Here is a 22,366-nt window from a genome sequence, read left to right as displayed (position 1 = left end):
GCCATTGACAATTTTGCACGGACATGCCCCCACCCCTCAGGCATGGAAGTGTCTAACCAGAACCGGAAGTGAGGATATCTTCATTTTATCCGATCTCTTTAGGAACCGTCGCTTCCTCCGGGCGGAAGTTAATGATCGGCGGCTTCTCTCCCGCTTACGTAACAACGTAAACAACAGCAGGCCTCAAATGTTACAGTACTCTCAAATGCTGTAATAAGCAGCTGCTGCTGAAAGAGGAGGAGCTAGGAGGGCGAGAATGCGAGTTCGGAGGACTTAGTGCGACTGCGCAGGTGAGTCCGCCTTTTAGTGGGAGGGGTGGGATCCTGGGGACGGGGTCCTGGGTCTTGAAGAAGATGTGCCGGGGAGGGTGTTGCGTGTTCCGACGCCTTGGTTCAGTCTAGGAAGCGTGAGTGGTACTCGAGCCTGAGCTACCTTTTGGGAGACTCCATTCTGCACTCTCTTCTCCTGGCGCTTGGGAGGATCAGAGGCGACCCTCAGAAGAGGAGAAGAGGAGCCCAGCCCAGCCCAGCCAACCTCCTCTTAGCGGAAAGGAGCCTTGCATATGGGCTCTTCCCTTCCCCCACCTTCCCCATCATAAGACACCAAGGGAGGCGGGTTGACTCTTGTGTTGAAGTGCCTCTTTTTATGCTCATTTTTAGTGGGGTGGACCTTTCCTTTTATTATTATTATTTTTTAAAAAAATATTCATTTTATAGTAACACAAAACAAACACAACATAGCAATAACAATAACAATCAAACAAAAATATAAATTATCATTTTCAAAATAATTTCCTAAACATGTTATGGTGACTTCCTCTAATCCCTCCTAGATGAGTTTTATTATACCTCATCTTTAGCAGTTTTCAAAAACTCATAGCTTTAACCATAATTTATATTTTATCCTAACCTTAACTTTTTCTCATTATTTTCTTAATTCCATTACCATTAATTTCCATACATACTAATCTCTACTTCTACACCTACAGCCCATAACAACTTCCAAATATATTCGAAAATTCAAATATTACAATATTTTTAAATCTTAAATTTCTTCATTTTATTATTATTTATCAAATTCATATACTGCCCTTCATCCAATGCCTTGTTTTTGCTTTGAGAGACACATGCTTTGAGGAACAAATATTTATGCTTGACGATGGTAATAACATTGTGGTACCATTAAAGGCTAGCCCATATATTATGGCATTGGGTTTTGTGGCAGCAGTCCATTTCCCTCAGATGCATGAAGTGTTGTCGTAAGTTACAGGTAGATATTTATGTTGGTGGAAATTGCAATCAGTGTGGTTAGAAGGAAATGCAAAAAAAAAAGGCCAAGTGAGATAATTCTTATTTATGTTATTTGTGTGAACACTCACACAAGAAAGTTGGCAACCCATACAAACGGGTTGGTAATGCATGTAATATTTTATACACATAGTATTTTAAAAATCCATTTTCCCATTCGTTCTACAAGTTGATGTATTGTAAGTCAGTGATATAACTCTGCAGACAATTACACTTTCACGGGTTTTGGGATGGTGTGCCTGTACTTGCTTACAGACACAGCCCAGTTTCTACAAAGAAATGAATAGATGAGCACTATTGCAAATTATTTCACTTGTTAGCTTAACCTGCCTGCTCCCCTTTACTGGCCCTCCCTGCCGTATTTTACTCCCTGGCCATGTGAGGCGGCTGCCTTGGACAACACATCTTGAGTCCCATTAATAGGCAGCAAAGTGGCTGTTATATTTTATAATTTTATTTTATAATGTTACAATTATTATTGCAGTCTTGCTGCCAGGAAGGAGGTGTTTGTAGGATTTTCTGCTTCACGTGCCAAAATAGCTTTGATTGCCATTGGCTGCAATACGCTCTGATTGTAGCGAGGAGGACATGCTGTGCACTGCTATGTGCCACTTGGCCTGAGGCAGTAAAATATCTTGGTCAACTCCTTACATTTATCAGTGTCCTTAGTTTGTATTTATTTTTGTCACTGTGATAACAAATTTTACTTATTTATTAATACATGTGTATTCCACCTTTCCTTCCAAGGAGCTCAAGGTGGTGTAGACCCTTCTTTATCTGCATACTCAGTGAGTTTTATAACTGAGTGGGGATTTGAACCTGAGTTTTCCAGAAGCTAGTCTAATACTCTAATCTCTCTTCTAACTTCTTGGACTGGTGGTTTTTTTTTTTAAAAAAACTTATTAGCATTGGTTGCTGTGGACATTTTGTGGAACTAAATCATATGGCACAAGCAGTACTTTTATTGACATCAAACAGCCTGTTAGTGTTTGACTTAGACGGCAAATGTGTATTCCAGATTTCCCTGTATTGCATCTGTGCATCTATTCTTAATCTTGGCTCCTTGTGCGTGTGGAGGATTTGGTTTCTATGAGGCGTTACATGATCTTGCTCTAAATATAAAAGGAACCTTTCTCTCTTAGGTTCATTGTGACTGGCTGGTCAGGCTTGGGAATCCCCTGCACATTTTTATGGGATGAGCTGTACGCTGCCTTGCGCTACCTTGCTCATGGGACTCCTGCTGACAAGAACCATGGCCTGGACCTCGACTGGGAAGACACATGCGGAACTGATCAACAACCTTTACAGTAAGTACAAGAGTATACAGAGCAAACAGAACCAAGGACCGACAGCAGCCTGACGTTCAGGGCTCACCTCTAAAACAGCTGATGAAATGTTGGGATACTGTACATAATTAATCCTCACTTATTTTTAGCATTGTTGACTTGACAGTCTATTTCATGGAGTGGATGTCAGTGTGGAAACCTGTTTTAAAATTCTAGCTGGAGACGAGCTTTAAGATTCTGGGCTCGTGTCTGTCTGCTCTGCCTATGTGTTCAGCTGTACAAGCAGCCGCAAATGATGCAAGAGAGAAATCCATTCTAAGCATCTAATCTAAGAAAGGTTATTCTGAGCATGCAGAGGGCTCAGCTCCCCTACAGCTGAGGCAGGTAGCCATTTCTTCTAATGAGTTTCTTTGGGAATGCAATAATCCATAATTGCCATCCTCCTCAGGCTGCTTGTCTTACCGGTAGGTGGGCGCTTACTCAGACAGTATAGAAACCAGGAGAGTCAATCTGCCAGGGGCTATGGTGGCCATAAATAAAAGCAAAACAATTAACTGGGAACCTTTCTGTATTTGTCCATCCAAAAATTTTTAAGAAAATGAGTGCATTTTGCAAGTTGCAGCCCTGCCATTGGACCTGCTTTTCCTTGGGCTCACCCAGGACAGAGCTGCAATGTTTAGGCCAATTGTGGGGGTCTTTTCTGTGGAATGGATGATAATGTGTAAATGACACCCTAAGAGAGCACAGCATAATCTGTCCAGTCCTAGAAGAGAAATCTTAAGTCAAGTTCATTTCCCCAGTCACACTTTCCCAAGCTGCTTTATTGAATGTCAAACCCAGCTTAAAGCACTGTCCCTGAGAACAGATCTCTGTGTTTGGTGTTTTTCTGTATGGAACAGGACTGATCGGGGTTTATTTTTATACAAAGCTATTGAGAGCAATTGCTTTTTCCTCTTATTTTACATGAGGTGTAGCCAGAGACCTGAATGTGAGCCTGTTCCCAAATTGTTTAAATGAGCTGATTTCTATTCTGCGGCTCATGGGAACAGAGGGACCAATTATAATCGGGGCCAAGAACAAGCAGGGCCTCCCCTGCATCCAAATCCCTGCTTGCTATTGCTGGTTAGGGCGGAAGGTAGAGAAGGTGGTCCATTTGTGCTGTGCCAGTTCCTTGGGCCCCTTGGGGAATTCGTGGGCTTTGGGTCTAAAACCTCTGTTGCCTTACTCCTATAATGCCCTTATTTGGGGGGGGGGGGTTTCTACTGGCTGCCTCTGGCAGGAGACCCACTGGCAGTAGTGTCCCACCATCTCTGGTGGAGTTTGGGCTTGTTATGTAGTGGCACCGCACCGCAAGTGAAGAGGTGGACTTACTTGCATGAACTGGAGCTGAGCAATGTGGCTGAGCTTCAGCATCAAAGTTTTATTTGCTGAATTTGGGGGCCAGAGCAATAACCCCCTCTCCCTCTCCCTAGTGTGTTGCATGCATGTGTATGGATAGATAGTGGATACAATGAGAGCCAGTGTGGTGTGGTGGTTAGAGTGTTGGACTAGGACCTGGGAGACCAGGGTTCAAAGCCCCACTTGGCCATGAAGCTCACTAGGTGACCTTAGGCCAGTCACTGTCTCTCTCAGCCTAACCTACCTCGCAGGGCTGTTGTGGGGATTAAATGAGGAGGGCGAGACCCATGTATGCCACCTTGAGCTCCCTGGAGGAAAAAGTGGGATAGAAATGCAATAAATAAATAAATAAATAATAAAAAACAGTGTAAATGAGTATCTGTCTTTGGGTCACAGTGCAGTAAAATTCAGTATTGAACATAAAAGTGATACTAAATATAAATAGTAATAAAAAGTATGCTGCTGTCAGCCTTATTTTCCTCTCTCATGTATTTCTGTAGAAAATGGTGTGATTAAGTCTCAGCAAGTCCTTAAAGTGTTGTTGGCAACAGACAGATCCCACTATACCAAGTATTTTCCATATATGGACTCTCCTCAGTCAATTGGTAAGAAATGTTCCTGTAGATTGCAATGTCGGTTAAAGGAAATACTGCATATTTTAGAGACCATATTGTCCATAGCATTGTCTTTTGGGAACTCGCCAAATCCTAGAATCTAAAGTCGGGAGGGATCTCAGAAGTCATCTAGCCCGGCTTCTGCTTAGATATCTCCAGCTCGCCACCTCCCAAGGCAGAATGTTTCACCCTTGAGTTAATAAGAGGCTTTCCTAACCCTTTCCCAGCATCTGTTTCCCTGCCAATTCCACTTGCTGATTCTAGTCCTGTTCTCTAAAGCAAATCCCTGTGAACAAATCTACTCCTTCTTCTACATGACGGCCCTTCAGATATTTGAAGGTGGCTGTCAGGTCTCCACTTACTCTTTTCTGGGCTAAGCATACTCAGCTCTTTCAGGCATTCTTCACAGGGCATAGTTTCCAGATCTCTTAATGATCCTGGTCACCCTGCTCTGGACACCCCCTCCTAGTTTCTCAATGTCTTCCTTAAAATGTGGCACCCAGAACAGGACTCTACCTCAGATGCAGCCTGGCCAGTGCAGAAAGCAAGTGAAACCATTATTTCTTCTCATCAGGACACGATGGCTTCTGTTCAGGCATTGGCTTTTTAGCAGCTGCATCACACTACTAACTCATTCAGCTTGTGCCATGCCAGGTCTCCTCCGCTCTATCCTTGCACCTCCATTTGTGTGTTTTGTACCTAAATGCAGGACTTCGCCTTTATCTCTGTCAAATTCCATCGTGTCAGTTTCAGCCCAGCGTTCTAGCAGCCCAAGATCGTTTGAAGTCTTAATTCGGTAGGACTAAGAGTTGTCCTTTGTGCATGGGCTGCAAAAGTAAGCTCTGAAAACTAGCAAAGTGGACAAAATATTCTACAGATAGTATTTCAAACTGAAAGCTGGAAATCCTTAAGTCTTTGAGCTGTCTAGGAAAACCGAAAGGGTGGATTTGTGGTGAGAAACGTACAGATCACTAGAAAATGCTCCAATTGTTGTAGTTATAATGTGAAAAGCAAACTTATCCACAGCTTTCTTTCAGGGTACAAGGCAACCATCAGTGCCCCTCACATGGTAAGACATACTTTTACATCCAATAATATACAGTTATATGCCTTGATAGCGTTCAGTGGTTGAGAAAGCACAAAGGTCATGAACCATTGCAGCTGCCTTATGCCGAGTCAATTCATTGGTTCATCTGGCCGAGCGCTGTTTTCTCTGGCTAGCGATGGTACTGGCTTTAGGCAATCTTCTGTGGTCCTGTTGCCTGTGATCCCCTGAATTGGTGACGATGGCGAATTCTTTCTGCTAGGCATTGGCTGAACAATCCTGTGTGCTGCATAGTTGTGTGTAAACAAGCCCACTGGTTTTTTGGTGGTCCCAAACCCCTCAGAGCTTAGGACAGCTGTTCCTTGCTTCATTCAGGAATACAGGTTGCACTCACTGCTGGCTGGCTATCAGGTCAGAGATGTCCTGCTCATCATGGGGCAGAAGAAGTAGATATCTACCTACCACTTGCCATCACTTCCTTTATCCTCTCTCAAGAGACAGCATCTGCCTTCTTCAGTCTCAGGCCCTTCCCCTCCCTTTCCATGACTGCTGCTGAGGCTTTGAAGCCACCAGGAGCTGGAAAACTTGCAGGCCCTCTCAGTCTCACCCCACCCCTTGCATATCATCTACGCTCCTTGGGAGCAAGCGGTCTAGCCGTTTCTTCTCCACTCTGTGTGTGCCTCTATTGCAAACTTTAACATGCCTAGAAATGCACTGGAGAAATTCCTCAGCTGAAGTATCTGTGGCCGTCACCTTGGCAGGAGCTGCCTCTAAATCTTTAGTCGGACTGTATATCTTAACCATCCTGCTTCTTGTTGCCTTTTGGCAAGGGGATCGTGAAAGGTGCTGGTGTGGGAAGAGTGAAATATGGTTGCTTTCTCCCACAGCATGCCCATGCCCTTGAGTTACTGAAGGACCAGCTAGTGGAAGGAGCAAAGGCGTTGGATGTCGGATCAGGAAGTGGATACCTCACAGCTTGCTTTGCAAGGATGGTAAGCAGAATGGAAATTGAGAGGAAATCCTTCCCCCCCCCCTTTTGGCTAAAAATGTCTACTTGTAAAGTTTACCTTCTTAAAAAACACATGATCTTATGCATATGTTTGGTGTTGCTTCTCTGTAGAGAAGCATTTGACTGTTGAAAATTATTGAATTTGGATAAATTGCAAGGGGTCCGCTGAATTGAATTTTAGTTTTAACACAATTTTAACAAAAGCAACAAGAAACGCCTCTTTACATATAGAATTCTGAAACTATTCCTCCACTCCCCTGCCAAGTAAATTGCCTAGCACCGGAGGGGAAATAGAATGAGGCTGCAGTCCTATACACAGCTACTTGGGAGTAAGTTTCATTAATTCAACGTGACTTAGTTCTGAGCAGGCATGCATAGAATTGTACTATCAGATTTTCTTCCATCGGAATTGGCCAATTAGCATATTTAATGTTCACATGGAATGCAGGACAGGTAAAATTGTAAGAATAACTGTAAAGGGACTGTTTCTTTTCAAGGTAACCAGTCATTGGAACTATCCTTCTGTCATTCTAAAACTGAATGGTGAAATAATTGGATAAAAATGATCAGGCATTGCAAAAATAGAGAACCTCTCTGTTCTCTCAGATAGTTTTGTTTGAGTACCCGGTAGCAACATAGATTTGAAGCACATGTGGCATCTCTTGACAGGTGGGTCCCACAGGGAAGGCAGTGGGAATCGAACACATTGAACAGCTGGTTCATGAGTCCATCCAAAACATCAAAGAAGATGACCCCTCTTTGTTGAGTTCTGGCCGAGTGAAACTTCTAGGTGAGCATTGGTATCCTTGTTGCAAATTTCTGTGCTGGTAAGCTGGAAGCCCTTCACACTTGTGAAAACTTTACTTAGCAGGAATGGTTTTGGCCTAGCAATAACCCTAAGATTTGTTTCGTGGAAATAAATGAACAAGCTACTGCAGAGGATTGCCCATTTAGAGCTAGTTTTCCAAGGCTGCAGTCTTAAGCACGCTTGCATACTTGGGAATAAGCACTATTGAGTGCAATGCTTCCAAGTAACCACACACAGGATTGCAATGTACAGTAGAAGTATATTTTTGTAATGCAGCCTTCCCAGCCTGAAGCCCTCCAGACTACAACTCCTATTGGTCCCAGTCACACGACCATTGGTCAAGGATAATGGGGATTATGGTCTGAAAGACCCCTGGAGGGTTAGGTCCAGTCAAAGGCAACTATGGGGTTGTGGCGCAGGAGCCAGTATTTGTCCACAGCCAACTTTTCTGGGTCATGTGATCAGCATGACTAAACCGCTTTTGGCACAACGGGAAATCGTGACGGGTGCCCAGAGTGCATGGAAATGCCATTTACCTTCCCGCCTTAGTGGTACCCATTTATCTACTTGTACTGGTGTGCTTTTGAACTGCTAGGTTGGCAGAAGCTGGGACAGAGCAATGGGACCTCACCAACATCACACGGATTTGAACCGCCGACCTTCTGATTGGCGAGCCCAAGAGACTCAGTGGTTTAGACCACAGCGCCACCCACGTCTCTTTAGCTCTGCTTTCCCAAATCTACCTAACCTTGGTAATATCAAAGAGCACGGTTCTCTTTTTTAGGTCTCTCACTATGGTTATTATACTTCATTTTGATACCCCCAGTGCCAGCATAATCTGCATACAAGTCTTCCTTGCACACAGATGCCAAGTGAAAGGGAAGGCAAAGGAGAAGTGTATAGGAGAAGCTGCCAACTGAACAAGAACCTTCACTGCATGTTCTATTTCTCTCTCCACAGTTGGGGATGGCAGAAAGGGGTATCCTGAAGAAGCCCCTTACGATGCCATCCATGTTGGAGCAGCTGCACCCACAGTGCCAAAGGAGGTAAGAGAGAAAGTTCCCTGTCTCTTTCCTCTCAGCTCTGGCTTGGAACCTTTTTGAAGCGGTTAATTTACTAAGTCTAGAAGACGGTTGTGAAAAAAGTGTAACAATATGTTTCAGCTGTTATCATAAGGAAAGAGGACTAAAACTGAATAGAACAGAGACAATGTTTTACATACTGAAATCTCTGATGGCCTGGAGATTTGACCGTGTTTCTATTGACATGAGGGGTTAGAAAAATGGTTCACTCTTGGCACTTCTCAGCAGGCAAAACATCACACAGAGAGTGTTTAGGTATAAGTGAGTAGCAAATGTGTTGCCATTTTTATTTTATTTTATTTTGGAAATGACCGCTTTTCATGGACTAGTTCAAGGGCCAGAGAACAGTGTTCAGTTTGTCTTTCTTCCCTTTTGTGTGTATGTGGAAACGTTTTCTTTCTGTTTTGCCTTATTGCTCTTATTGATTCTTACTACTAGTTGCTGAATGAGCTGAAACCAGGAGGACGACTAATTCTGCCCGTAGGGCCAGAGGGTGGAAACCAGGTTTTGATGCAGTATGACAAAACCAAAGACGGGCAGATTGTGGAAAAGCAGCTGATGGGTGTGATATATGTCCCTCTGACAGACAAAGAGAAACAGTGGCCTCGGTAAATAAGCTCCTATCCTCTTGTGTTCCAAGGCATTGCTGGATAAAAGCTCACTTTCCCCACAGTTACAACACTACTAAAAAGAGAATCCCTATCACAGGGTATGTTTATTAGTCAAAGATACTAATATGCTGTGAGCAACTTTGTAGTGAAACCATATTTTTAAAAACTGTGTATTAATTGTTAGTGTTTATAACAATTAAAAACTGCAGTTCGAAAGCACGTCAAAGTGCAAGTAGATAAATAGGTATCGCTACAGTGGGAAGGTAAACGGCGTTTCCGTGCGCTGCTCTGGTTCGCCAGGAGCGGCTTTGTCATGCTGGCCACATGACCTGGAAGCTGTACGCCGGCTCCCTCGGCCAATAAAGCGAGATGAGCGCTGCAACCCCAGAGTTGGACACGACTAGACCTAATGGTTAGGGGTCCCTTTACCTTTTTATTCTCTTAAAACAGAGAGTAAATGTCTTGGGAAACATACAGGGAGTAGGAACCTTTGTCCCATGGACCAAATGTGGTCATGTTTGTCCCATGAGTCCATTTTTTTCAGATCACACCCACTGGTCAGACCAAAAAGTTTCCCCACCCCAATACAGAGGTAACAGTGTTCTTTTTCCCCCCCAAAATTTTTTTATTCATTTTGTAATAACACAACATAAACAAATAAAAACATTATACAACACAACACTAACAAATAAACAAGCAAACAATACAACAAAAACAATACTAGAATTTCTTAATTGTACATCTCTTTTCTTAATATTTTAGGGTGACTTCCTCATGTCCCCCCCTTTCTGTGCTTCATTGTAAGTCATCTAAATCATATTTTTTTACATTGTATATTTTATCTAAACATAATTTCTTACATCATCTATTCAATTCATTTCTATAAATTTTTTACTTACTAACCACTACTACTACACCTACAGCCTATAACAACTTCCAAATATGATCCAAAATATCAAATATTGCAATATTTTTGAAGTATATTTTTGAAGTATATTTTAGATTTCTTCCAATCTTCTTCCACCGACTCTTCTCCCTGGTCATGCAGTCTCCTGGTCAGCTCAGCCAGTTCCATAAAGTCGGTAACAGTGTTCTTTTTTAGGCTAAGTAACACTGTGATTCCAGGCACTTTTTCAAGAAAGCTCAATTGAACAAAGCTTATTTTTCAGTAAGTTTGTGGACGCAGGTGGCGCTGTGGGTTAAACCACTGAGCCTAGGGCTTGCCGATCAGAAGGTCAGCGGTTCGAATCCCCGCGACGGGGTGAGCTCCCGTTGCTCGGTCCTAGCTCCTGCCAACCTAGCAGTTCGAAAGCATGTCAAAGTGCAAGTAGATAAATAGGAACCGCTACAGCGGGAAGGTAAACGGCGTTTCTGTGTGCTGCTCTGGTTCGCCAAAAGTGGCTTTGTCATGCTGGCCGCATGACCTGGAAGCTGTACGCCGGCTCCCTCAGCCAATAATATGAGATGAGCGCTGCAACCCCAGAGTCGGTCACGACTGGACCTAATGGTCCTTTACATTTAAGCTTATTTTTCAGTAAGTTTGTGGTCTTCTCACAGGCATCTGGTTGTGAGAACATGATTCTAGACTAGATGGGACACTGACCTGATCCAAGAGGCTCTTTTTATGTGGATTTGTTTGTTTATTTATTTATTGCATTTACCACCCACCTTTTTCTTCAAGGAGCTCAAGGTGGTGTACATAGTGTCCCGTCCCCCCAATTTAATCTCCATAACAACCCTGTGAGACTGGGTGTTTAAAAAATGATATTCAACTGCAGTCAGACATAATGGCTAATTGTGGTTTAATTAAACCAGGATGTAAATGCCAAGGAAGTGGGGATGACGGGACACTGAACTATGGCAAGCCAAGAGCTGAGTTTCCAAACCGGGTTATTATAGCTAAACTGTTATTGGGCAAGAGAAAGCCAGTGTTTCCATTAGCCCTTGTTCACAGGGAAAATATAAGACCAAGTAGTGATTGTACTGTGCCTCGTGATACATGGGATAAGGAAAACTGTACAGTATTGCCTCTTGTAAACACAGATGAATTCGTAGAATCTATGTTAAAAAATCAGTCAGAATATATATTTAAAAGGCCCACAAACATCAATTTTGAAGGTCAAAACCCTGAAACAGGTCCATAATATTTGGCCCAAGAAGATCCAGCATCTGTTAAGGGCATTTAATACAAATGATGCTATTGGCATGATCCTTCCCTGTGTGGATGCTTTGCTGACATGCAGAGACAACACCCACAAATGGCTATTTATTCCCACTTCTATATTAAAACAATGTTTTTATATCTGAAGTTTAGAAAATCTACATTGCCCTTTCCCAATATTTATGTCACTTCCCAACATTAAGGTCTTATTTTTCTAAATGAAGAGTAAAACTCCTGAATCAAATTAATTGCAGAGCCATCATTTTCTTGGTGTGATCAAGTCATCATAGATATCTGCATGTTAACCTAATGGCATTTCCCTTTTTATCTGTGATTTCATTAACTGCTTATATTATGGTCTCTACCACAGCTGTATATATTAACTTTGAGAAAGCTCAAGGCAAGGAATACCATTTCAATTTGGGCAATATTTTCATCTCTCTAGCTAAGTGCGAACACTTGATTTTTGCAAAAATATATTCATGTATGTTTATATTAATTGTCAATTGTCTCTCTTTCTTTAGGGGTGAACTTTAAAGATCTTAAATCACTTTTAAAGGATCTTTGGAAAACCTGTGAACTATGTTTGGAAAGAATAGGCATTCTTATGCCGCGTAGATGAATGCATAAGGCTCTGCTTCTTAAATCGACTTCTTTAATACTATTAAAGATAACAACTCTTGTAATGTGAGGGAAGCTAGGATCAGTCCTTTCCACCAGACTAATAGATTCATTTCCTGTTAACTCTAAGAACTCTTGGAATTGGAAAGCAAAGCAGAGTGATAGGTTCAAGACTGAGAACTAGCATCAGTCCAGCTGTTTCATAGGATACAATAAAAATCCTGCATGCAGAAGCAAAAGAAAAAGTTGAGGTGGGTGTTTATGCAAAATATGCCTTTTTATTATGCAAGGAAGCAATCCTTATGTGGCTGTCTGCTGTTGGGAGAATAATTTAATTGGTCTTCTACTTCTGAAAAAGGGCATAACTGAAAATAGCCCGCAATTGTAACATCTCAATCTAATAAACTAATGAACTTGGATCTTGCTTTCCTTCTTTGTTTTTACTATTACACTCATAATACAATTTGTCCTGCTGGATGAGGCTTGTCCTCAAGCATCTGTTTTCATCAGTGGCCACCCATCTGTTTAAAATCTCACATGTAAGTCAGGATACCTGTTTGTTCTTACCATTTGGTATTTGAAGGTGTATTGTCTCTGCTCATGGAGGAGGGAATACTGCTACCCACCAAGCTAATACCATCACCCCGCAGCTTGTACATATTGTCATCTGTAAGGTTGGATCTTCTTGCTATTTAATACTGAATAGCAGTGGGCAGCGTTTTGACATCTTGTGCTGTGCCAGAAATGTATGACTCAATACAGAATGGTGTGTGTGTATTTCTTCTTCTTTGGCAATCACTCATAGCCGAGTACCGTAAGATTGTCTTCCATGAACACGGGCTTAACAGTGAGTCCATAAATGACTTTGGAGACCAATTCTGGATCCACAAGTCCTTCCACAGTGTCAGACATAGGTTTCCAGGCAAGAGTTGATCACGGTGAGGGTTTGCCAAACATGTCTTCCTCTTAGCACGTTACTCCCTTTCATCCTGAGTTTGATAAAGGCTGTTCTCCAATTGGAGCGCTTGCAGGCAAGTGTTTCCCAGTTGTCGGTGTTTATACTACGGTACATCATTTTATATTTCCCTTGAGTCTTTAAGCTTCTTTTGTTGACCACCAGCATTACGCTTTCCATTTTTAAGTTTGCAATCGAGTAGTTGCTTTGGAAAAAGATAATCAGGCATCTGCACAACATGACCAGTCCAACAAAGTTGATGTTTAAAAATCAATGCTTTGATACTGAGATCCAGCGCCGAGGGCCTTCTGGCGGTTCCCTCGCTGCGGGAAGTGGGGTTACAGGGAAACAGACAGAGGGCCTTCTCAGTAGTGGTGCCCACCCTGTGGAACGCCCTCCCAGCAGATGTCATGGCAATAAGCAACTACAGTATTTTACTTTTAAAAGACAACTGAAGGCAGCCCTGTTTAGGGAAGTTTTTAATGTTTGATGCTGTATTGTTTTTAATATTTGGTTGGAAGCCGCCCAGAGTGGCTGGGGAAACCCAGCCAGATGGGTGGGGTATAAATAATAAATTATTATTATTACTGGTGACCTTTGCTTCTTCCAGTACACTGGCGTTAGTTTGCCTGTCTTCCCACGTGATGTGTAAAAATATTTGTAGTCACCGGTGACCGGTGATTGAATCTTTCGAGGAGCTGCAGATGGCGTTTATAACTGGTCCACGTTTCACATGCGTACAATAAAGTTGGTAGTACAATACTTTTGCAAACAAGCATTTTGGTTTCCCTGCGAATATCCCGGTGTGGATGCGCAAAATAAAATGGAGCTAGCTGGCTAGAATGTCCGCGTAAGCTTATCGGAGCCGTTTTCCCTGAAGGGCTTGCCTGAGCAGTCGCTTATCAGGGCTGTCTTGTCGCGCGACTTACCCGTCACCGAGAGCGAGCGAGGGCGATTGGTTTAAGTCGCGAGGCGTCACCGGGCAGTGCCGAAGAGCAGTGTCGTCGCGACGCGCGGATCATGCGGCTGACTCTGCTGCGCTCGGAGCGGTGCTCGCGGTCGCTCTTGGCCAAGCCAGGCGCCCAATACGGGTTGGCAGCCGCCGCGGCCCCGCTCTTACCCGGCCAAAGCATGGAGGAGAGCAAGGCGGGCGGCGAGCAGCAGGGGAACTCTCCTCCGCCCATGAAGAGGCTCCGGCTGTGGACCGGGAAGGGGAAGGCGAAAGGGAAGCGGCCCGGGCTGGCCGAAGAAGGCGAGAAGCGCTACGTGCCGCCTCCGAAGAAGCGCAACCCCGGTGTCAGCTTCAGCGAGAGCCACTTCGCCGAGACCAGCTACTACTTCGAGGGCGGCCTCCGCAAAGTGCGTCCCTACTACTTCGACTTCCAGACCTACTGCAAGGGCCGCTGGGTGGGCGAGAGCCTCCTGCACGTCTTCGGCACCGAGTTCCGCGCCCAGCCCCTCGAGTACTACCGGGCCGCGGCCGAAGCGGGCCGCCTCCGGCTTAACGAGCAGCCCGTGCGGGACCTCGGCGTCATCCTCAAGGTGAGGCGGAGGGAGGATGTGGCGTCGGGGTCCGAGTGACGGGTGGTTTGGGGAAACGGCGGCGCGACCCTCCTGCTTGGTACCTGCTCAGTTTGCGGGGGTTGATGTGGCACGTTCGTATGCTCCCCAAACAGGCGATGGGGAAGTGGGGAACCACCCACAGGAAAGTAGTATATGTGGATCAGTTACCTTGCTTTCTGTTTTGGAGTTGACTTGCACACTGAAGTGGTAATAATACTAATAAAAATTTTATTATTTATATCCCGCCCATCTGGCTGGGTTTCACCATTCAGGAACAGTTTGCCACCTTGCCTGTAGAACAAGTTGCAGAAACCTACATACATGGTTGATGCCAGGAGGGAGGGGAGTTAATAAATAGTGTGGTCAGAAGAAAATGGCATGCAGGTAAACAGTGAAAAATTTCCTATTTAAAGTGATGAAAACATATCTGTGAATCGTCACTGTTAATAAGCTAATTACCACTCTCTGTGCTTACCTGCTTATCATTTCCATCTGATCTCACTATATTCAGTCCGTCCGTCCCTCCAACACACACACTTCAAAGTCATGAATATATTTGCCTGCAACTCTGATCCATCATTTCATGCATCTGACAAAGTGGATTGTAGTCTACATGCAAAAGCTTATACCATAATAAATGTGTTAGTCTGTAAGGTGCCCTAAGACTCTTCATTGTTTTTGCTAATATTCTTACTATTTCATGGGAGCATGTCATTATGTACATTAATGGCAGAAAGCATTTTTGTTTTAGTTTGTAAAGATGTAAATTAGAGTTCACTTTGCTCCCTCTGTGGTTGTTGGAACAAGACATAGAAATTGACATAATATGAAGGCCTTTACCTGACATAGGATAATGTATTTTGGATACAACAAAATATTTTCAATGTTTTAGTTAGGATGCAATCCTAACCATCTCTACTCAGAAGTAAATAATATTGCATTCATTGTTGCTTTTCCCAGGAATCGAGGTTAGGATTGCAGTCTTAGCTAAGTGCTAGAGTTTTATGGCTGCCATCTTAATTATTATATATTATATAATGTTACCCACCTTGGGGGAGATATAACCAACAGATAATAAAATTCCCTTTTATTATTTTTCCAGGTTTGTTTTTTTAGTAAATGGAGCTAATAACCATAATTTTTCACAAACAGGCCATTCTAGGAAGTTTCCTGCTCCTGCTAATGTACAGTAATTGTTTTGCTTTCAGAATAATGACTTCATCCAGAACACTGTACACCGCCATGAACCTCCGGTCACAGCGCAGGCTATTGAGTTCCTGGAAGAAAATGATGAGGTTGTGGTTGTAGACAAACCTTCATCCTTGCCTGTCCATCCATGTGGCAGATTTCGGCACAACACTGTCATTTTTATTTTGGGTAAAGAGCACAACCTGAAGGAGTTGCACACTATTCATAGGTTGGATCGCCTGACGTCAGGTGTCCTCATGTTCGCGAAGTCTGCAGAAGTGTCCAAGAGGATCGATGAGCAAGTTCGACAGCGACAGGTGAAGCCCCAAAGGTTTTTGTTCACATTTATAACCCACCCTTCCTCCAAATAACTCAGGGAGACATACAAAAGTGGAGTTATACTCTCCTATTGTCCTCACAGCAACCCTGTAAAGTAGGCTAGAGTGACACCCATTGAGTTTCATGCAGCGTTCAAAATTCACCAGGTGCATTTTGCACCTGGCTATCAGCCACTTGCGACCAAATGAAGATGCCCGGGCGCCAGGGTGGCACCTGATGTCTCTCCACCTGGAGGTGCATGCTTGGGGATCCTTGGATTTTGACTGTTTTCACACACTAGCAACACATCCTGTAGAATTATATCTGTTATATTTTATCAGCACAATCAGAATGAATTTCAGGAACCCAAAAGTCATATTGACTTTCAAGCCGTCTGGCCTCAAAATGACAACTAAGCATTCTATTTTGGCGACTGTAACCCTGGTTTAAGGAGTCATTTGGCGCCTAGCTTATATATTTGAGTTTCTAACACTGGCTTCATGGCAGAAGCAGGTATTCAGACAGGCCCAACACTCCAACCACTAAAACACATTATTGTTGTTTATAGAAAAAATCCCAGTGAAATGAATGGATTTGGTGGACATTACCCTTGCATAAAGCACTCAGATAGGCATAGGTACTGGTTCAGACCCTTGCCAGATACTATGCAGTAGTCTTTTTGGGGCTTCTGCATTCTAGAACTTAAACAGATTCTTATTTTTGTTTCCTCCACCCCACTTCCCCATACCCCCCAATAGCTGGAGAAGGAGTATGTGTGCCGTGTACTTGGAGAGTTCCCAGAAAATGAGGTGACGTGTGAAGAACCCATCCTGGTTGTCTCTTACAAAGTTGGGGTGTGTCGAGTGGACCCCAAGGGTAAAGTCTGTAAAACGGTCTTCCGGAGGCTCAGCTACAATGGCAAGACTAGTGTGGTAAAGTGTTTTCCTTACACTGGCCGCACCCATCAGATCCGTGTCCATCTCCAGTTTTTGGGACACCCTATTGTTAATGACCCCATCTACAACACCGATGCCTGGGGTCCCAAAAAGGGCAAAGGTGGCCATATTAATAAGACGGATGATGAGCTGCTTCGGGCTTTGGTGGAGGAGCATCTTTCGAAACAGAGCCTGGGTATCCTGGACGTTGCTGAGGAAGATTTGAAACCCCTTGTAGGAGACAGAGTGAAGGAGGCTCTGGGGAATTGTTCTGAGGCTGTGCTGGACATCCCAGTAAATTTCAGTTCTGGCACTCGTGAGGAATCTGCAGATGGAGAAAAGGGCAGGATATCGGCATGTTCTCAGAATGCTATCCCTCAGGCAGAGCTGCACAAGATGGAAAGTGGAGAAACTTGCTCAACTGAGTCCTGGGACAAAAAGGACTCCCTTTGTGGAGAATGCAAGATAGTGAGGCCGGACCCATCACCCAAAGATCTAGTGATGTATCTCCATGCTTTGCGCTACAAGGGAGCAGAATTTGAATATTGCTCTAAGATGCCAGCCTGGGCACAGGATGACTGGGAAGAGACCTGAGACTTTTAAAATACTCTGTAAAGACTGTGTGTTAGTGTGTGTGAGAAAGAAATGGAAACTTGCATTCACATTTTACATGTTTAGATGCACACTAGTTCATATGTAATGATCCTGGCTTAGTAGATGATTTATTAAGCTGGAAACAAGGGTCAGACTTGTATGCTCCCTGTTCCACTGTGGTTTCTTTAAACCACAGTTTCCCATTACAGCTGAAGTAAGGAACTGTGGGTTTACTACCCAGGACCTGAAATCATGGTTAGTAAACCAACCTTGAACATGTTTTCTGCTTCAGCTATAACAGGCTACTGTAAGAAACCATGCTCAAAGTGCCAAACAGTATTGGAAGAGGAGAGAACAGTGTCACTTAAAAAAGAAAAAGCTGTGTCTATGTTGATCCATTCTGTCCTAAGTATACAGTTAGGAGTGGGAAATGTGTGAAGATGCCTTTAAATAGGCTTCCTTTTTAAGATCTCTTCTCTGTGGCCGGTGACTTCATTGCTAATCCTGGTTCCTTTTCCATGAATGAGCACTCCAAAGATGGGCCAATGGGTTTGTACGAGGGTACACTGCAGTGCTTGAACCAACTGCCTTTATATCAAGAGGTGGGTAATGAATGGACGCTGGGCCAAATCTGGCCCATAGTGTATTCAGTCCATGGCTGCCTCTGCCACATTTGCATGTTCTCCTTGCCCAGCACAGAAGCCAAGCAGGTTGTCTAAGGAGGAATAGCTCAGAGTGTCTTATCTCTCTGTGTGTAGTCAGCTGGGCTGTGTAGTGCTTAGGTTTGCATCAGCAACTAGCACTTCAACTTTCTTCCAGACACAGCTGGACCTTATAATTGCTGAAACTTTATGAAGCATCATTAGGGCTGGGGAAAGTTGCAGAGAGAGTGCTTTGAAGCAGCAGCTTGGTTTTGGGTTTGTAAATGGATGCAGCGGAGAGGTGTGTGTGAATGGAATGAATTGAGCAACAGTAGCCCCTGGCAAACAGCTCTGTAAATGTTGCCCCTGTTGGAATGCATCCTTCTGCAGAAAAAAAAGGTTCAGCTCTGTTTTATAAGAAGGAATGTGATGACAGAGCCTTTCAGATAGTTACAACTGTCAACTACTAATCAAATGTACATCTGTGTAGGGTTGAAGCAGGGTGTTTATATGAGAGAACAATTTATTATATTCCTGTCTACGAAACTTTTGAGCCTTCTTCCCCTTGGGCTTGAGAGGCAATGGAAATGTCTTCATTGTGTGGGAGGTGGGAATGCTTCACCTTGTCTAGGACCGAATGTTCCCCTCCCTCTCTGAGAATAGAGGGCTTTTACTCGCATTTTCCTAAACACTGTCTGGTTCTTGCTCATGAACTGCAGTCATGATTATCTACCTAAGACAGTAGTAATATATTTTAATATCTAGAGGGCCTATTTTAAGATTTCGGAGCAACCAATATGACAAAAATAAAGGAGGGTCCTATCTAGGCGATTTCTTTCCTATACAAAGCTTAATTGTAAAATTGTAGAGATTACAAGAAAATAGTTATACTGTTGAGCTGCATGTGTACAGTCACAGCTTCCAGTGCACTCACAACTCTGCCCACCCATCCCTTTCCCTTTGGTGATCCTGTCACCAGTTTTTCTAGCTTACTGCTGGGTTGAGCAGGTGTTTTTCACCTGCTATGGTTTCACCTGCTAAGGTCCAGGTGTCAGCCCTGTTAACATCCTGTGGGGTCTAGAATGTGAAACACTATAAAAAGATGTTATAATTTGGAGTTCACTGGGAGTGCAGTGACTGCAAGTACCGTAAACACAATTCTTTGTAAATATTGCTTATCCTTTTTTTAAAAAAAAAAAAGTTTAAAATTGCTGTTACTGCGGAGCAACTCATTTAAATATTGAGGAGCCCAACCCTGTACTTCAGGCGGCCACTGTAATAATAAGTCACATTTTATGTGCCCATGGTAGGCTTTAAAATTGATTTATTCAAGCATGCAGTGGACTTGCACCATTGAGGTTAAGTACAGATTGTAAGGTCTGGCTGTCACAGTTTGGCAGGTTTTTCCATGATGCATGTTTCTATACTCCATGCCCAGTTTTAATGTGGCTGGCTGCCATTCAGCTAATCTGTTTCTGAATGGTTCTGTGTAACCATTCCATTAAATTAACTGTACAAGGAGGCTCATTAAACAGTTACAAAGATAGTTAACCTGAGGAGCAGAATTGCCTGGAGGGAGCCCTTCACCACCTACTTCATTGCTTTAAAAAAATCTCTCTATTGAATTGAGCTCATTCTGGCCCTCTTCAAAGCATTCATCTGTGGTTATAAAATCAGGAGGAACCAAACCATTTCTAATAAAATACACACATTAAACTTCTCTTTGTAATTTTTGGGGCAAGGTCAGTATGCTTGAAAGTGCCTGCATTATAGCCCCTGCCTATGCTTGTTGAATTTGGATTTTCTTACCTGAAGAAACCAGGGGTGCCAACTTGAAAAAAGTATTTTGGGGGAGCAGGTAAGCCACATAATCACAAGATGTAGCACACACACCATTTGAATGGCAATGCCCATCAAGTTGGGGGAAGCACTCAAATATTTTATGGGGGGGGGGTGAAGAGACATCAGGCCCTAGGAGCTGAGTCCTATGGTACTATCAAAGGTCACAGGCTATATTGTTAGGGAGCTGTGTTTTATTTATTTAAAACCTTTATTTTGCCCCACCTTAAAAATAGAAAAGGCTCAACGGGTAACAGAATTTAGCAATTTAATAGACCTATTATTAGGCGTGCTACGGTCCATGGGGTCACGAAGAGTCGGAAACGACTAAACAACAATTGTTGCAGAAATATTCCAACACTTTTTAAAAAGCACTAGTTCACCCACACCAGCAATATGGCAAATCAAAATAAATGCAGTAAAACTACAGACTACAATGTAGAAATATTAAAAGCAGGAAAGTTTAATTTATGGAAGACCATTAACAAGAGAGGTTGAATTATGCCTTCCTTAGGAGGGAGTTCAAGGGTCTAGACACAGTCCCAAAACCCTAGTTTAAGAGTGAAAGCAAACACAATGATGTGAACACGAGGACAAACGTGGCTGAAGAAAAATGAGCACACATTTCTACAACGGGAATCTTTCCTCAGGAGGATTTGGCCCAAGGTGATTGCATGACATGTTTAAGCATTCTACAGCAGGAACCTAGGAATCTGCCTTTATTCGAGGCAAACATTGGCCCATGTATTTTAGAACTAGGTAGGTAAAAGGTAAAGGAACTATCTTGATTTTTTAGATTTATAACTCTCTGTGGGTGACACTGCACTTCCAGAGAAGTCTTTCCCAGCCCTAATTGAAATGCCAGGGGCTGAACCTTGAGACCTTTTGCAAATAAAGCATGTGCTCTGCCCCTGAATTCCGATTATAGGACTACAGAAGCGTTCTGCTTGGATGTGCTTCTACAATTTCCACTGCCCCTAACCCTACCTTCTGTATTTTCCTGAATTCTGTGCAAGACACACACATCCATCAAAGTGCACAGTGTGGTCATCGGTGCATGGTGAGGAGGAAGTTAGAGTAGACTGGACTACCTACCTATTGGAGAAAACCCACCATCACCCCTTTACAAGGCTTGAGAAAAAGTTTATGGGCACAGCAGGGACAGGCACTGTATATTAGGGAACACTGCTGGGTGATTAAATCTGGGACATCCAACACAGTGTTGTCCAGGTTTGCTGGGATTCAAGGGTGCCAACTTGAATAAAATGTTGGGGGGGGTAAGCTCCGCCCACCATTTGAATGGGAATTTCCCTCAACTTGGGGGCGGGGTCTGGCCCCCTCAAATACAGTATTTTATTGTGGGGCCGAAGGGAACCTCAGCCCCTGGTTGGTTCCTATGGTGGGATTAGAGCTCCCATGAGGAGAGCTGCAGACTCACAATGAGGCATCAGACTTAAATAAGGCATCCAAAGTGCCCCTTAGCTACTTGATAAAATATTAAATCCTTAAGATAATCTTTAAATATAATCTTTAAGATAATATTTTAGTTTTGTGTTACGTTGCTTTGGCTATATACTCTATATTTGACTTTCTTCAGATTGTTTTATTGATTTAATATGCTGTAAATCGCTTTGAGATTTATCTTAAAAACATAAAGCGGTATAGAAAATTTAAAAAATACAGTAAATAAATGAAAATATTAAAATAAAAAGCAGCAGTTGCTATCCTTTCCCTGCAAGGGTAGTTAGCCTGTTGCAACATAAACAGCTAAGAGAAGTGTGCATGCACACGAAAGCTCATACCAATGACAAACTTAGTTGGTCTCTAAGGTGCTACTGGAAGGAATTTTTGCAGACCAACACGGCTACCTACCTGTAACTAGAGCTAAGAGATTTGTGCCACCTAAATACTTAAGGGTGACTTATCCAACGCTGGTCATATGCAGCACCAATCTATTGAAATCACTTGAGTTCAATATGGGACTAACATTGGATGTCACCTTGTCTCCTTTGGAGGGGGGGCGAGAGCTCGGGGGGGGGGGGCTAGAATGAAGCTCATTCATAGAATCATAGAATGATAGAGTTGGAAGAGACCACAAGGGTCATCCAGTCCAACCCCCTGCCAAGCAGGAAACGCCATCAAAGCATTCTTGACATATGCCTGTCAAGCCTCTGCTTAAAGACCTCCAAAGAAGGAGACTCCACCCCACACCTTGGTAGCAAATTCCACTGCCGAACAGCTCTTACGGTCAGGACAGTTGTCATCGTGACCTTTACGATTTCGGGGTAAAGCTTCCTAAGAAGAGAGAAAATTGCCTTCATTCGCATTCAGAAGTTCCGGGGAAAGCAGTGGCCATCCTCCCATGCACAGGACAATGATAATGATAATAAT

At 43.3% G+C, this 22,366-nt stretch overlaps 2 protein-coding genes across 6 annotated transcripts; both read left to right on the top strand.

Moving 5' to 3' along the window:
- The first annotated feature begins 94 nt into the window (after positions 1-94).
- LOC118083113 (protein-L-isoaspartate(D-aspartate) O-methyltransferase) lies at positions 95-12,361 on the top strand. Of its 5 annotated transcripts, none has more exons than XM_035111211.3 (10): positions 95-290; positions 2,450-2,614; positions 4,492-4,596; positions 5,643-5,674; positions 6,538-6,642; positions 7,329-7,449; positions 8,428-8,513; positions 8,988-9,157; positions 9,923-9,960; positions 11,846-12,361. In XM_035111211.3, the coding sequence occupies exons 2-10, from the start codon at positions 2,503-2,505 to the stop codon at positions 11,941-11,943; spliced, it is 867 nt and encodes a 288-aa protein (XP_034967102.3). In that variant the 5' UTR covers positions 95-290; positions 2,450-2,502; the 3' UTR covers positions 11,944-12,361. The 5 variants fall into 5 exon arrangements, with proteins under 5 accessions (XP_034967102.3, XP_034967109.3, XP_088526984.1 ...); XM_088670852.1 differs by lacking the exon at positions 95-290 and adding an exon at positions 306-406; XM_035111218.3 differs by lacking the exon at positions 9,923-9,960.
- Positions 12,362-13,884: 1,523 nt separating this feature from the next.
- Positions 13,885-19,852, top strand: RPUSD2 (RNA pseudouridine synthase domain containing 2). The gene is made up of 3 exons (XM_035111224.3): positions 13,885-14,439; positions 15,669-15,965; positions 16,725-19,852. Exons 1-3 carry the CDS (start codon positions 13,918-13,920, stop codon positions 17,493-17,495), a joined length of 1,590 nt encoding a protein of 529 aa, XP_034967115.3. The 5' UTR covers positions 13,885-13,917; the 3' UTR covers positions 17,496-19,852.
- Positions 19,853-22,366: the final 2,514 nt, after the last annotated feature.

The sequence above is a fragment of the Zootoca vivipara genome, chromosome 1, assembly GCF_965207765.1.
Source record: "Zootoca vivipara chromosome 1, rZooViv2.hap1.1, whole genome shotgun sequence".
In the NCBI taxonomy this organism is placed as follows: Eukaryota; Metazoa; Chordata; class Lepidosauria; order Squamata; family Lacertidae; genus Zootoca; species Zootoca vivipara.
Note: the sequence above shows the minus strand (reverse complement) of the source record. Positions and strands in the feature narration are given on the sequence as shown.

Bases quoted from the DNA above. Each gene is read 5' to 3' on its own strand.
- LOC118083113 (XM_035111211.3), top strand. From the start codon at position 2,503: ATGAGCTGTACGCTGCCTTGCGCTACCTTGCTCATGGGACTCCTGCTG. The intron at 4,597-5,642 runs GTAAGAAATGTT...GCTTTCTTTCAG, and splicing joins GGACTCTCCTCAGTCAATTG to GGTACAAGGCAACCATCAGT. The intron at 7,450-8,427 runs GTGAGCATTGGT...CTCTCTCCACAG, and splicing joins TGGCCGAGTGAAACTTCTAG to TTGGGGATGGCAGAAAGGGG.
- RPUSD2 (XM_035111224.3), top strand. From the start codon at position 13,918: ATGCGGCTGACTCTGCTGCGCTCGGAGCGGTGCTCGCGGTCGCTCTTG. The intron at 14,440-15,668 runs GTGAGGCGGAGG...TTTTGCTTTCAG, and splicing joins ACCTCGGCGTCATCCTCAAG to AATAATGACTTCATCCAGAA. The intron at 15,966-16,724 runs GTGAAGCCCCAA...ACCCCCCAATAG, and splicing joins AGCAAGTTCGACAGCGACAG to CTGGAGAAGGAGTATGTGTG.